The 15,955-nt window shown below is 42.4% G+C and overlaps 1 protein-coding gene across 30 annotated transcripts in view; it reads left to right on the top strand.

Annotated features, from left to right (window-relative positions):
* The window catches only part of cmn (calymmin), a 74,810-nt gene that overhangs the window by 43,237 nt on the left and 15,618 nt on the right, over positions 1-15,955 (top strand). For 28 of the 30 annotated variants that reach the window (XM_041884141.1, XM_041884134.1, XM_041884313.1 and 25 more), the window contains 9 exons: positions 173-202; positions 311-358; positions 481-531; positions 637-705; positions 821-889; positions 1,212-1,277; positions 12,046-12,105; positions 12,205-12,276; positions 12,598-12,645. In XM_041884141.1, coding sequence (XP_041740075.1) covers positions 173-202; positions 311-358; positions 481-531; positions 637-705; positions 821-889; positions 1,212-1,277; positions 12,046-12,105; positions 12,205-12,276; positions 12,598-12,645 — 513 coding nt within the window. The remainder of the gene's footprint in view (positions 1-172; positions 203-310; positions 359-480; positions 532-636; positions 706-820; positions 890-1,211; positions 1,278-12,045; positions 12,106-12,204; positions 12,277-12,597; positions 12,646-15,955) is intronic. The other 2 variants (XM_041884154.1, XM_041884227.1) reach the window with 2 other exon arrangements.

Here is a 15,955-nt window from a genome sequence, read left to right on the forward strand (position 1 = left end):
CACAGAAAAATGAGGGTTGATTATAGTACTGGATTTGACAATTCATTATTTATTTTTAACAGTAGAACATTTTTGATTTGACTAAAAACCAGTAAATTGAGTCCAAGAGTGAGTGCCCTTGTTTTCACTTCAAAATAACAGTGAATGTAAAACGTTTCATCTTTCTATCAAGGTGTGCCTGCTGGTATGGAGGGAAAATCAGGTATGTTGGCTACTATACATCATAGACAAATACAACATCGGTCCTAGCCTCCCACCATGTCAAGCAATCAATCCATGCCAATGAATGAATCCATCCATCCTAATGCAGGTTGGGTTGGTGCTGGACTTGGAGAGCCTGCAAATGGTGGCAAATACGGTGAGAAGGGCCCCCTCAAATTTTAAGAACAAATTGGTGCATGACAACACTGAATGGATCAGAAGAATACTTTAAAAACAAAATCAGAATTGCCTGCATTCCCCTCATTTTCTTTCTTACAGGTGGTTCCGGACCTTATGGCGGAGCACCAATCATTCCTGCTGGACTGGATGGTAAGATTACACCCATACCTACACACGTTGCTTATCGCATATACTGTGTGGTGTGTGTGTACACTCGTGTAAACAGTAGCTGAAATGCGTCTCTCCTCTTGACAGGAACAAGTCAGTTTGAACCTCAATCCGCAGGCCTAGGTCCTGATGGGAAATCAGGTGGAATGTATGGTGGTGAGTTGGTTGTACACAGACACATTTTCTTCAGGAAATGTACCTTTTCTAGATAATATGATATGTATGTGTAAATTGAAATTGAGTTCGCCCCCTTTTGCTCTGTCGGTCACAGGATTGGGTGGGCCATACGGTGGTCAGCCCCTCGGAATGGGCCCAGAGTCAAAATCTCAGACCAAATACGGTGAGTTCCTTACTTGTGGTGGGGCTCAGGGTTGTAATTCTCCAGCGATACACAGATCTACAGGAAAAAACGAGAAACGAGAAGATGAGTGTATAACTGATGCTGCCTCGCTTTGTGGACCTTTTTCTCATCAAGCTTTAGAAATGATCAAATTCGTAATTGTCCACATGATGTGGAAATGTGTCTTTGGCTTCACATTAACATCACAGCAGAGTGACTCACAATGAACAGTAGTTTACAACAGTCTACTAGCCATCCCTTGCTTTTATGCCCACTCCCTCTCTCGCTTCTTGCCCTAATACGTTATCTTGCTCTGACTCAGGCATTGGGGGGTTGTCATTTGGTGGTCAACCCCTCGGGTTGGGGACTGATGGTGCAGGCAAGTATGGTATGTGTACGGTATATGTATGCCTGCTGCATCTACGGGTAACTGCCAAAATAATGGAAACACTTGAGCGTTTGTATTTATTAAGGATCCCCATTAGCTGCTTCCAAGGCAGCAGCTACTTTTCCTGGGGTCCATCAACATTAAGGCAGTTATATACTATTTTAAATATTACATGACATTACATTTCATAACACTTTTCACAACACATTAAGTGTGTTCCCTCAGGCCACTACTCTACTATCACATACATGTATCTACAATACAAAATTCATGTGTGCGTGTCTTATGTGTATGTGTGGTTGTGTCCCTTCACAGTCCCCACTGTTCCATAAGGTGTATTTATATCTGTTTTTTAAATCTGATTCTACGGCTTGCATCATTTACCTGATGTGGAATAGAGTTCCATGTAGCCATGGCTCTATGTAGTACTGTGCGCCTCCCATAGTCTGTTCTTGACTTGAGGATTGTGAAGAGTCCTTTGGTGGCATGTCTTGTGGGGTATGCATGGGTGTCCGAGCTGTGTGCTAGTAGTTTAAACAGACACCTCAGTGCATTCAGCATGTCAACACTTCTTACAAAAACAAGTAGTGATCAAGTCAATCTCTCCTCCACTTTGAGCCATGAGAGATTTACATGCATATTATTAATGTTAGCTCTCCGTGTACATTTAAGGCCCAGCCGTGCTTCCCTGTTCTGAGCCAATTGTAATTTTCTGAGGTCCCTCTTTGTGGCACCTGACCACACGAATGAACAGTAGTCCAGGTGCGACAAAACTAGGGCCTGTAGGACCTGCCTTATTGATAGTGTTGTTAAAAAGGCAGAGCAGCGCTTTATTATGGACAGACTTCTCCCCATCTTAGCTACTGTTGTATCAACACATTTTGACCATGACAGTTTACAATCTAGGGTTACTCCAAGCAGTTTAGTCACCTCAACTTGCTCAATTTTCACATTATTTATTACCAGATTTAGTTGAGGTTTAGGGTTTAGTGAATGATTTGTCCCAAATACAATGCTTTTAGTTTTTGAAATATTTAGGACTAACTTATTCCTTGCCACCCATTCTGAAACTAACTGCAGCTCTTTGTTAATTGTTGCAGTGATTTCACTCGCTGTAGTAGCTGACGTGTATAGTGTTGAATTATTCGCATACATACACACTGGCTTTACTCAAAACCAGTGGCATGTCATTAGTAAAGATTGAAAAAAGTAAGGGGCCTAGACAGCTGCCTGGGGAATTCCTGATTATACCTGGATTATGTTGGAGAGCCTTCCATTTAAGTGATAATGCCCGAGAAGCCAGTGTTTGGAGGATATATTGGCACGGGTGTTGTTCGTCAAGGGGCCAGCAAATCATGGCAATATATCCTCAAAACACCGGCTTTAAGGGTATTATCACTTTTATACAACGGGTTACCAACATATTCAAATAATGACTGACATATTTTCATTAAAAACGTTATTTCGATTAATTTATTCATACTATTTCATCCTTCCACAAGATATAGTCCCGACACAAATCTAGGGTTGCTACCCAAGCGGGCTAATCATTTGTGTTCTATCGGTTCAGTTGCTAGAGATGCGACCCAGTCGTTCAGTATTTTTGTTCTATATCTATGGACGTTCTAAATCATACTGGCTCGCAACGTTCTTATCCCTTGCTTGCTAGCTAGCCAACTACGGCTAACTTACAGTCACGTCAAAAAGTGCAGCCAGAATAACAGGAAAGTAGCTGCATTTGCATTTGTTTAAGCTGTTTTCTAGAGACATTTATTTGGATACATCCATAACAATGAGCTAATGAGGCGCGATTTCGCCTGGCATAGAAAATGTGCTCACTCGTCAGGACACTGACTAGCCAACAAACAGCTAACACAATCACTTCAAACTGAAGCTGGAAAGACTACAAACTAGCTGCACTTCGTTTCGTTTTTACCTTTTTTCAATTGACATTCCTTTGTGTATATATAAATAAAAATTATGCCAGCTGATTCATGATTTTGACTGGTTGAGAAACACTGCCTGCCTGTGTCTCGTCCTGACTCCCGACACGTTCATTACTATGGGAGAGATGGAGATCGAATTTGAATATTGAAACAATGTTGCAAATGTCGGAGAGACAGACCGCAAGGTTTATACAAATCTCCGCTGTTGAAAACGAAATGCTAGTCTAAAAGAAATGTGAGATAATGTCTAGATGCTTTTTATAGTGAAGATCAAGTTTATAAATTGCTTGCCTGGGCTGAGACAGTGGATTGCGCAGTAAAATGGAACAGAGTAAATAGGCATTTTAAGGTCATAGATTTAGCTGGCGGTAACTTGTGGAATAGAAACCGTCTGGAATGCGGTTTTAACCAATCAACATTCAGGATTAGACCCACCCGTTCAATAATAAAGAACACCTTCTGTGTTCTGTTAGACAGGTAACTCTTTATCCACAATATAGCAGGGGGTGTAAAGCCATAACACATATGTTTTTCCATCAGCAGCTATGATCAATAATGTAAAAAGTCGCACTGAAGTCTAACAAAACCGCTCCCACAATTTTTTTATCATCAATTTCTCTCAGCCAATCATCAGTCCTTTGTGTAAGTGCCGTGCATGTTGAATGTCCTTCCCTATACAGTGAGGGAAAAAAGTATTTGATCCCATGCTGATTTTGTACGTTTGCCCACTGACAAAGAAATGATCAGTCTATCATTTTAAATGGTAGGTTTATTTGAACAGTGAGAGACAGAATAACAACAACAAAAAATCTGGATAAACGCATGTCAAAAATGTTATAAATTTATTTGCATTTTAATGAGGGAAATAAGTATTTGACCCCCTCTCAATCAGAAAGATTTCTGGCTCCTAGGTGTCTTTTATACAGGTAACGAGCTAAGATTAGGAGCACACTCTTAAAGGGAGTGCTCCTAATCTCAGTTTGTTACCTGTATAAAAGACACCTGTCCACAGAAGCAATCAATCAATCAGATTCCAAACTCTCCACCATGGCCAAGACCAAAGAGCTCTCCAAGGATGTCAGGGACAAGATTGTAGACCTACACAAAGCTGGAATGGGCTACAAGGCCATCGCCAAGCAGCTTGGTGAGAAGGTGACAACAGTTGGTGCGATTATTCGCAAATGGAAGAAACACAAAAGACCTGTCAATCTCCCTCGGCCTGGGGCTCCATGCAAGATCTCACCTCGTGGAGTTGCAATGATCCTCTGTAGCTCAGCTGGTAGAGCACGGCGCTTGTAACGCCAAGGTAGTGGGTTCGATCCCCGGGACCACCCATACACAAAAATGTATGCACGCATGACTGTAAGTCGCTTTGGATAAAAGCGTCTGCTAAATGGCATATTATTATATTATTATCATGAGAACGGTGAGGAATCAGCCCAGAACTACACGGGAGGATCTTGTCAATGATCTCAAGGCAGCTGGGACCATAGTCACCAAGAAAACAATTGGTAACACACTACGCCGTGAAGGACTGAAATCCTGCAGCGCCCACAAGGTCCCCCTGCTCAAGAAAGCACATATACAGGCCCGTCTGAAGTTTGCCAATGAACATCTGAATGGTTCAGAGGAGAACTGGGTGAAAGTGTTGTGGTCAGATGAGACCAAAATGGAGCTCTTTGGCATCAACTCAACTCGCCGTGTTTGGAGGAGGAGGAATGCTGCCTATGACCCCAAGAACACCATCCCCACCGTCAAACATGGAGGTGGAAACATGATGCTTTGGGGGTGTTTTTCTGCTAAGGGGACAGGACAACTTCACCGCATCAAAGGGACGATGGACGGGGCCATGTACCGTCAAATCTTGGGTGAGAACCTCCTTCCCTCAGCCAGGGCATTGGAAATGCGTCGTGGATGGGTATTGCAGCATGACAATGACCCAAAACACACAGCCAAGGCAACAAAGGAGTGGCTCAAGAAGAAGCACATTAAGGTCCTGGAGTGGCCTAGCCAGTCTCCAGACCTTAATCCCATAGAAAATCTGTGGCGGGAGCTGAAGGTTTGAGTTGCCAAATGTCAGGCTCGAAACCTTAATGACTTGGAGAAGATCTGCAAAGAGGAGTGGGACAAAATCCCTCCTGAGATGTGTGCAAACCTGGTGGCCAACTACAAGAAACTTCTGACCTCTGTTATTGCCAACAAGTGTTTTGCCACCAAGTACTAAGTCATGTTTTGCAGAGGGGTCAAATACTTATTTCCCTCATTAAAATGCAAATCAATTTATAACATTTTTGACATGCGTTTTTCTGGATTTTTTTGTTGTTATTCTGTCTCTCACTGTTCAAATAACCCTACCATTAAAATTATAGACTGATCATGTCTTTGTCAGTGGGCAAACGTACAAAATCAGCAGGGGATCAAATACTTTTTTCCCTCACTGTAAGTGTGCTGAAATTCTGTTGTCAATTTGTTTACAGTAAAATAGCATTGTATCTGGTCAAACACAATTTTTTCCAAAAGTTTACTAAGGGTTGGTAACAGGCTGATTGGTTGGCTATTTGAGCCAGTAAAGGAGGCTTTACTATTCTTGGGTAGTGAAATTACTTTGCTTCCCTCCAGGCCTGAGGGCACACACTTTCTAGTAGGCTTAGATTGAAGATATGGCAAATAGGAGTGGCAATGTAGTCTGCTATTATCCTCAGTAATTTTCCATCCAAGTTGGCAGACCTCGGTGGTTTGTCATTGTTGATAGACAACAACAAAAAAATATCACCTCTTCCACACTCACTTCACGGAATTCAAAATTACAATGCTTGTCTTTCATAATTTGATCAGTTATACTTGGAAGTGTAGTGTCAGCGTTTGTTGCTGGCATGTCATGCCTAAGTTTGCTAATCTTGCCAATTAAAAAATAATTAAACTAATTGGCAATATCAGTACGTTTTGTGATGAATGAGCAATCTGATTCAATGCATGATGGAGCTGAGTTTGCCTTTCTGCAAGGAAATTCATTTAAGGTGCTCCAAAGCTTTTTACTATCATTCTTTGTATGATTTATCTTTGTTTCATAGTATAGTTTCTTCTTCTCTTTATTCAGTTTAGTCACATAATTTCTCAATTTGCCAATCGGTTGTGCAGCCAGACTTATTTGCCATTCCTTTTGCCTCATCCCTCTCAACCATAAAACATTTTCAATTCCTCATCAACGCTACAAGCTTGGCACACCTGTATTTGGGGAGTTTCTCCCATTCTTCTCTGCAGATTCTCACAAGCTCTGTCAGGTTGTATGGGGAGTGTCGCTTTACAGCTATTTTCAGGTCTCTCCAGAGATGTTTGTTCGAGTTCAAGTCCGGGCTCTGACTGGGCCACTCAAGGACATTCAGAGACTTGTCCCGAAGCCACTCCTGTGTTGTCTTGGCTGTGTGCTTAGGGTCGTTGTCCTGTTGGAAGGTGAACTTATGCCCCAGTCTGAGGTCCTGAGCGCTCGGGAGCAGGTTTTCATCAAGGATCTCTCTGTACTTTGCTACGTTCATCTTTCCCTGACTAGTGTCCCAGTCCCTGCCGCTCAAAAACATCCCCACAGCATAATGCTGCCACCACCATGCTTCAACGTAGGGATGGTGCCAGGTTCCCTCCAGACGTGACACTTGGCATTCAGGCCAAAGAGTTCAATCTTCGTTTCATCAGACCAGAGAATCTTGTTTCTCATGGTATGAGAGTCTTTAGATGCCTTTTGGCAAACTCCAAGCGGGCTGTCGTGGCTTTTACTGAGGAGTGGCTTCCATCTGGCCACTCTACCATAAAAGCCTGATAGGTGAAGTGCTGCAGAGATGGTTGTCCTTGGCATTCAGGCCAAAGAGTTCAATCTTCGTTTCATCAGACCAGAGAATCTTGTTTCTCATGGTATGAGAGTCTTTAGATGCCTTTTGGCAAACTCCAAGCGGGCTGTCGTGGCTTTTACTGAGGAGTGGCTTCCGTCTGGCCACTCTACCATAAAAGCCTGATAGGTGGAGTGCTGCAGAGATGGTTGTCCTTCTGGAAGGTTCTACCATCTCCACAGAGGAACTCTAGAGCTCTGTCAGAGTGACCATCGGGTTCTTGGTCACCTCCCTGAGCAAGGACCTTCTCCCCCGATTTCTCAGTTTGGTCGGGCGGCCAGCTCTAGGAAGAGTCTTGGTGGTTCCAAACATCTTCCATTTAAGAATGATGGAGGCCACTGTGTTCTTGGGGACCTTCAATGCTGCATACTTTTGGTACCCTTCCCCAGTTCTGTGCCTTGACACAATCTTGTCTTGGAGCTCTACAAACAATTCCTTCGACCTCATGGCTTGGTTTTTGTGGGACCTTATATAGACAGGTGTGTGCCTTTCCAAATCATGTCCAATCAATTGAATTTACCACAGGTGGTACATGACCCTACCCTGGACTAAATTTTTTTTAAATATTCAGTTGAAGTCGGAAGTTTACATGCACTTAGGTTGGAGTCATTAAAACTTGTTTTTCAACCACTCCACAAATTTCTTGTTAACAAACTATAGTTTTGGCAAGTCGGTTAGGACATCTACTGTGTGCATGACACAAGCAATTTTTCCAACAATTGTTTACAGACAGATTATTTCACTTATAATTCACTGTATCACAATTCCAATGGTTCAGAAGTTTACATACACTAAGTTGACTGTGCCTTTAAACAGCTTGGAAAATTCCATGAAATTATGTCATGGCTTTAGAAGCTTCTGATAGGCTAACTGACATAATTTGAGTCAATTGGAGGTGGTCTTGTGGGTGTATTTCAAGGCCTACCTTCAAACTCAGTGCCTCTTTGCTTGATATCATGGGAAAATCAAAATAAATCAGCCAAGACCTCAGAAAGAAAATTGTAGACCTCCACAAGTCTGGTTCATCCTTGGGAGCAATTTCCAAATGCCTGAAGGTACCACATTCATCTGTACAAACAATAGTACGCAAGTAAAAACACCATGGGACCACGCAGCCGTCATACCGCTCAGGAAGGAGATGTGTTCTGTCTCCTAGAGATGAACGTACTTTGGTGCGAAAAGTGCAAATCAATCCCAGGACAACAGCAAAGGACCTTGTGAAGATGCTGGAGGAAACCGGTACAAAAGTATCTATATCCATAGTAAAACGAGTCCTATATCGACAACCTGAAAGGCCGCTCAGCAAGGAAGAAGCCGCTGCTCCAAAACCGCCATAAAAAAAGCCAGACTTTTTGGAGAATGTCCTCTGGTCTGATGAAACAAAAATAGAACTGTTTGGCCATAATGACCATCGTTATGTTTGGAGGAAAAAGGGTGTCGCTTGCAAGCCGAAGAACACCATCCCAACCGTGAATCACGGGGGTGGCAGCATCATGCTGTGGGGGTGCTTTGCTGCAGGAGGGACTGGTGCACTTCACGAAATAGATGGCGTCATGAGGAAGGAAAATGATGTGGATATATTGAAGCAACATCTCAAGACATCAGTCAGGAAGTTAAAGCTTGGTCGCAAATGGGTCTTCCAAATGGACAATGATCCCAAGCATACTTCCAAAGTTGTGGCAAAATGGCTTAAGGACAACAAAGTCAAGGCATTGGAGTGGCTATCACAAAGGCCTGACCTCAATCCTATAGAACATTTGTGGGCAGAACTGAAAAAGCGTGTGCGAGCAAGGAGGCCTACAAACCTGACTCAGTTACACCAGCTCTGTCAGGAGGAATGGGCCAAAATTCACCCAACTTATTGTGGGAAGCTTGTAAAAGGCTACCTGAAACGTTTGACCCAAGTTAAACAATTTAAAGGCAATGCTATCAAATACTAATTGAGTGTATGTAAACTTCTGACCCACTGGGAATGTGATGAAATAAATAAATAAAAGCTTAAATAAATAATTCTCTCTACTATTATTCTGACATTTCACATTCTTAAAATAAAGTGGTGATCCTAACTGACCTAAGACAGGGACATTTTACTAGGATGAAATGTCAGGAATTATGAAAAACTGAGTTTAAATGTATTTGGCTAAGGTGTATGTAAACTTCCGACTTCAACTGTATTTCTGTTTTTAATTCTTTATACATTTGCAAAAAAATATTTTTCGCTTAGTCATTATGGGATATTGTGTGTAGATTGCTGAAGAAAATGTTTTATTTAATCAATTTTAGAATAAGGCTGTATTGTAACAAAGTGGAAAAAGTCAAGGGGTCTGAATACTTTCCGAAGGCACTGTGTGTATATATAATGTATATTTATTATTTTTCACTAACCCCAACACCTCTCCCCTAATTGGAGTAAACTAATGAACAACAACACTTAGGCTTCTTCTTCCAGCTTATATATACTGTATATATTTTACGGACACAATAGTTATATTTTGTTTGTTTTTAGTCCTGTCCTTCCTCTACCCTCAACCTCTCTCATCTATTTCTGATGTCCATCCAGTTTGTTTGAAGCTTTTTCTTGAGTGGGTAGCTTGCTGGAAGCCAGTAAATATTTAAATCAGCCAGAAAATATACCCTTCTGTTGATATCCCATACATTATCAAGCATTTCACACATGTTATCCAGTTACTGACTGTTAGCACTTGGTGGTCTATAGCAGCTTCCCACAAGAATGGGCTTTAGGTTAGGCAGATGAACATGTAGCCATATTACTTCAACAGTATTTAACATGAGATCCTCACTAAGCTTTACAGGAATGTGGTTCTGAATATAAACAGCAACACCTCCACCATTGGCATTTCTGTATTTTCTGTAGCTGTTATAACCATGTATTGCTACCACTGTATCATCATGAACCTTGTTTCTTAAGCTAAATATTTTAACGTGGGCTATTTTTTCTGGGATGCTTGATTGTTTTCATTGTTTTACTGGGAAGCTTAGCAGAAGTAGACATGCTCATGTTATTTATGTTAGTACAGGGTGAGCTGCACGCAGTGGACTTCCTACTAGGTCACACTGCCTCAGTGCTAACAGTATAACTCTTGTTCATAGGCACATGAGTACTGCATACAATAGCTGTAGGATCAGCAGAGTCATTCAGGGCAGTTAGAGGGACATAAATTAGGTTACTTACATTGTGTCTACCAACGCCCATGGGATAATGTACATTTGCTGAAGCATTATGACAACTCAGAGACACAATGGTAGGGATGAACTGAGCTGGGCTTGGGTCATTGATAAGTAATTGTCTCAACGCATCCTTATAATGCTGTCAAAGGATCCAGATATCCTAATGATTTGGGTGGATCCCATCCTCCTCATAAAACGGGCTTTGGTTCCAGAAGGTATCGAAATCGTCAGTAAATGTTACACCCACAGATCTGCAATAGTCACGTAGCCAGTTATGGAGGACTAAAAGTCTGCTGAAATGTTCAATGCCATGATTTAGGGAGGGCACAGGGCCAGATATTGTGGAGTAAATGAGAGATCCAAAGTATATTGAAAGCAAGTCCTTCCACACAGGTGTGGTTCCAGAGTTAATTAAGAAATTAACATCCCATCATTCATAGGGTCATGTATATAAATGCTGGGCAGGACATTCTTTTTTCAATTATTTTGGCTACCATGGCTTTACCCCCATAGGATGACAATGCCCCCATCCACAGGGGCACAAGTGGTCACTGAATGGTTTGATGAGCATGGAAATTATGTAAACCATACGCCATGGCCATCTCAGTCACCAGATCCCAACCCAATTGAACACTTATGGGAGATTCTAGAGCGGCGCCTGAGACATCGTTTTCCATCAATAAAACACCAAATTATGGAATTTCTCTTGGTAGAATGGTAGAATCTATACCAAGGCGCATTGAAGCTGTTCTGGCTCGTGGTGGCCCAACTCCCTATAAAGACACTTTGTGTTGGTGTTTCCTTTGTTTTGGCAGATACCTGTATATGTCAGTGTACCTTTTTATGTTAACATTGTAAATGCATGTGTTGTATGCATGTCTGTTGATTACTGGTACGTATGTATTTATCGCAATGTATTTATGTAATCATGCACATATGCATTTAGTGTATGTGCCAGTATGTATGTTGATTTATTAGATTAGATATTTCCTTTATTGTGTTTCTTACAGATATTTGCTTCACGTACAAGAAAATGCACTGCGACTATGCTATATTCTGCATCTATACACTGAGTATACAAAACATTAAGAACACCTGCTCTTTCCATGACATATACTGACCAGGTGAAACCAGGTGAAAGCTATGATCCCGTATTTATGTCACTTGTTAAATCCACTTCAATCAGTGTAGATGAAGGGGAGGAGACAGGTTAATGAAGGATTTCTAAGCCTTGAGACAATTGAGACATGGATTGTGTATGTGTGCCATTCAGAGGGTGAATGGGCAAGACAAAATATTAAAGTGCCTTTGAACGGGGTATGGTAGTAGGTGCCAGGTGCACCGGTTTGTGTCAAGAACTGCAACACTACTGGGTTTTTCACGCTCAACAGTTTCCCGTGTGTATCAAGAATGGTCTACCACCCAAAGGACATCCAGCCACCTTCCAAAGGACATCCAGCCACCTTGACACAACTGTGGGAAGCATTGGAGTTAACATGGACAAGTATCCCTGTGGAGCGCTTTCGACACCTTATAGAGTCCATGCCCCGACGAACTTGAGGCTGTTCTGAGGGCAAAAGGGGGTGCAACTCAATATTCGGAAGGTGTTCCTAATGTTTGGTATACTCAGTGTATGTGTTTTCTCTATCTACTGTATGTATTTATGCATGTATGCATGTACTGTATGTGCCAGTATGTCTATATTCTATGGATTTCCATTTTGTTCTCTCTGAAGTTTGTCTCAATCACGCTCAGGAAACGGTGGAAGCCCCAACGCACCTGGACCTGATGTTGGCAAGTCAGTTGGTAAATACGGTGAGTGCCATACATTTCTCTATACCACTGAGAATCTATATGTCTGAATTATATCACTATTATTTTCTAATATATTCATTGCACTGCTTACATAAACAGAAAATGGTGGTCTACCCTATGGATCTCAGACTCTTGGATTGGGTGCTGACCCCAAATCATCTGGCAAATACGGTAAGTTTATCAATCAAATGTATTTTTTATAAAGCCCTTTTTACATCAGTTGTTACAAATTGGTTTAAAGATACCCAGCCTTAAACCCCAAAGAGCAAGCAATGCATAGGTTCCAGCCTCCATAGAAGGCTAGAACCTAGGAAGAAACCTAGAGAGGATCCAGGCTCCAAGAGGTGGCCAGTTCTCTTCTGACTGTAAGGGGGCAATGGGTCAATCTGTTAAACCAGTGGTGCTAGTTTTTTTATAGGTTTTAATCCAGGACTAGGCTTAATCTGTGTTCAGGAAACCGGCCCATAAATAAATTATTAAATTATGTTTCAGGTGGGCTTGGCACTGGAATGGGAGGGGATCCTGCACCTGGAAAATATGGTGAGCTACCTAATTTCTATCTGGAAAGGACCTCTATAATCCAGACAGACCTATGCAATATCTGATGCAATATTATAATAATGGATGTTTTCATACAAGATATAGGCCTAGTAAAAAAAAAAAAAATATTGAAGGTCCAATGAAGCAGTTATCTCAATATCAAATCATTTCTGTGTAACAAATAAGTACCTTACTGTGATTGTTTTCAATTAAAATGATCAACAAGAAACAAAAATAGCTTCTTAGCAAAGAGCAATTTCTCAAGAAAGAATTTTGCTAAGGGATGGATGATCGAAATTTACAGAATTGGTACCTGGAGGAAAATGGGGGAAGGTCATGCTTTTTAAAATTTCAGTCAAGGGGAAGGTTTAGTATATACAGTTGAAGTCGGAAGTTTACATACACCTTAGCCAAATATATTTAAACTCAGTTTTTCACAATTCCTGACATTTAATCCTAGTAAAAATTCCCTGTTTTAGGTCAGTTAGGATCACCACTTTATTTTAAGAATGTGAAATGTCAGAATAATAGTAGAGAATGATTTATTTCAGCTTTAATTTCTTTCATCACATTCCCAGTGGGTCAGACGTTTACATACACTCAATTAGTATTTGGTAGCATTGCCTTTAAATTGTTTAACTTGGGTCAAACTTTTCGGGTAGCCTTCCACAAGCTTCCCACAATAAGTTGGGTGAATTTTGGCCCATTCCTCCTGACAGACCTGGTGTAACTGAGTCAGGTTTGTAGGCCTCCTTGCTCGCACACGCTTTTCAGTTCTGCCCACACATTTTCTATAGGATTGAGGTCAGGGCTTTGTGATGGCCACTCCAATACCTTGACGTTGTTGTCCTTAAGCCATTTTGGAAGTATGCTTGGGGTCATTGTCCATTTGGAAGACCCATTTGCGACCAAGCTTTAACTTCCTGACTGATGTCTTGAGATGTTGCTTCAATATATCCACATAATTTTCCTTCCTCATGATGCCATCTATTTTGTGAAGTGCACCAGTCCTTCCTGCAGCAAAGCACCCCCACAGCATGATGCTGCCACCCCTGTGCTTCACGGTTGGGATGGTGTTCTTCAGCTTGCAAGCCACACCGTTTTTCCTCCAAACATAACGATGGTCATTATGGCCAAACAGTTCTATTTTTGTTTCATCAGACCAGAGGACATTTCTCCAAAAAGTATGATCTTTGTCCCCATGTGCAGTTGCAAACCGTAGTCTGGCTTTTTTATGGCGGTTTTGGAGCAGTGGCTTCTTCCTTGCTGAGCGGCCTTTCAGGTTATGTCGATATAGGACTCTTTTACTGTGGATATAGATACTTTTGTACCTGTTTCCTCCAGCATCTTCACAAGGTCCTTTGCAGTTGTTCTGGGATTGATTTGCACTTTTCGCACCAAAGTACGTTCATCTCTAGGAGACAGAACGCGTCTGCTTCCTTAGCGGTATGACGGCTGCGTGGTCCCATGGTGTTTATACTTGCGTACTATTGTTTGTACAGATGAACATGGTACCTTAAGGCATTTGGAAATTGATCCCAAGGATGAACCAGACTTGTGGAGGTCTACCATTTTTTTCTGAGGTCTTGGCTGATTTCTTTTGATTTTCCCATGATGTCAAGCAAAGAGGCACTGAGTTTGAAGGTAGGCCTTGAAATACACTGCTCAAAAAAATAAAGGGAACACTTAAACAACACAATGTAACTCCAAGTCAATCACACTTCTGTGAAATCAAACTGTCCACTTAGGAAGCAACACTGATTGACAATACATTTCACATGCTGTTGTGCAAATGGAATAGACAACAGGTGGAAATTATAGGCAATTAGCAAGACACCCCCAATAAAGGACTGGTTTTGCAGGTGGTGACCACAGACCACTTCTCAGTTCCTATGCTTCCTGGCTGATGTTTTGGTCACTTTTGAATGCTGGCGGTGCTTTCACTCTAGTGGTAGCATGAGACGGAGTCTACAACCCACACAAGTGGCTCAGGTAGTGCAGCTCATCCAGGATGGCACATCAATGCGAGCTGTGGCAAGAAGGTTTGCTGTGTCTGTCAGCATGGAGGCGCTACCAGGGGACAGGCCAGTACATCAGGAGACGTGGAGGAGGCCGTAGGAGGGCAACAACCCAGCAGCAGGACTGCTACCTCCGCCTTTGTGTAAGGAGGAGCAGGAGGAACACTGCCAGAGCCCTGCAAAATGACTTCCAGCAGGCCACAAATGTGCATGTGTCTGCTCAAACGGTCAGAAACAGACTCCATGAGGGTGGTATGAGGGCCCGGCGTCCACAGGTGGGGGTTGTGCTTACAGCCCAACACCGTGCAGGACGTTTGGCATTTGCCAGAGAACACCAAGATTGGCAAATTCGCCACTGGCGCCCTGTGCTCTTCACAGATGAAAGCAGGTTCACACTGAGCCCATGTGACAGACGTGACAGAGTCTGGAGACGCTGTGGAGAACGTTCTGCTGCCTGCAACATCCTCCAGCATGACCGGTTTGGCGGTGGGTCAGTCATGGTGTGGGGTGGCATTTCTTTGGCGGGCCGCACAGCCCTCCATGTGCTCGCCAAAGGTAGCCTGACTGCCATTAGGGACCGAGATTAGATCCTCAGACCCCTTGTGAGACCATATGCTGGTGCGGTTTGCCCTGGGTTCCTCCTAATGCAAGACAATGCTAGACCTCATGTGGCTGGAGTGTGTCAGCAGTTCCTGCAAGAGGAAGGCATTGATGCTATGGACTGGCCCGCCCGTTCCCCAGACCTGAATCCAATTGAGCACATCTGGGACATGTTGCACCACAGACTGTCCAGGAGTTGGCGGATGCTTTAGTCCAGGTCTGGGAGGAGATCCCTCAGGAGACCATCCGCCACCTCATCAGGAGCATGCCCAGGCGTTGTAGGGAGGTCATACAGGCACGTGGAGGCCACACACACTACTGAGCCTAATTTTGACTTGTTTTAAGGACATTACATCAATGTTGGATCAACCTGTAGTGTGGTTTTCCACTTTAATTTTGAGGGTGACTCCAAATCCAGACCTCCATGGGTTGATAAATTAGATTTCCATTGATAATTTTTGTGTGATTTTGTTGTCAGCACATTCAACTATGTAAAGAAAAAAGTATTTAATAAGATTATTTCATTCATTCAGATCTAGGATGTGTTCTTTTAGTGTTCCCTTTATTTTTTTGAGCAGTGTACATCCACAGGTACACCTCCAATTGACTCAAATTATGTCAATTAGCCTATCGGAAGCTTCTAAAACCATGACAACATTTTCTGGAATTTTCCAAGCTGTTTAAAGGCACAG

Source organism: Coregonus clupeaformis, chromosome 1 (genome assembly GCF_020615455.1).
Source record: "Coregonus clupeaformis isolate EN_2021a chromosome 1, ASM2061545v1, whole genome shotgun sequence".
Taxonomy (NCBI): Eukaryota; Metazoa; Chordata; class Actinopteri; order Salmoniformes; family Salmonidae; genus Coregonus; species Coregonus clupeaformis.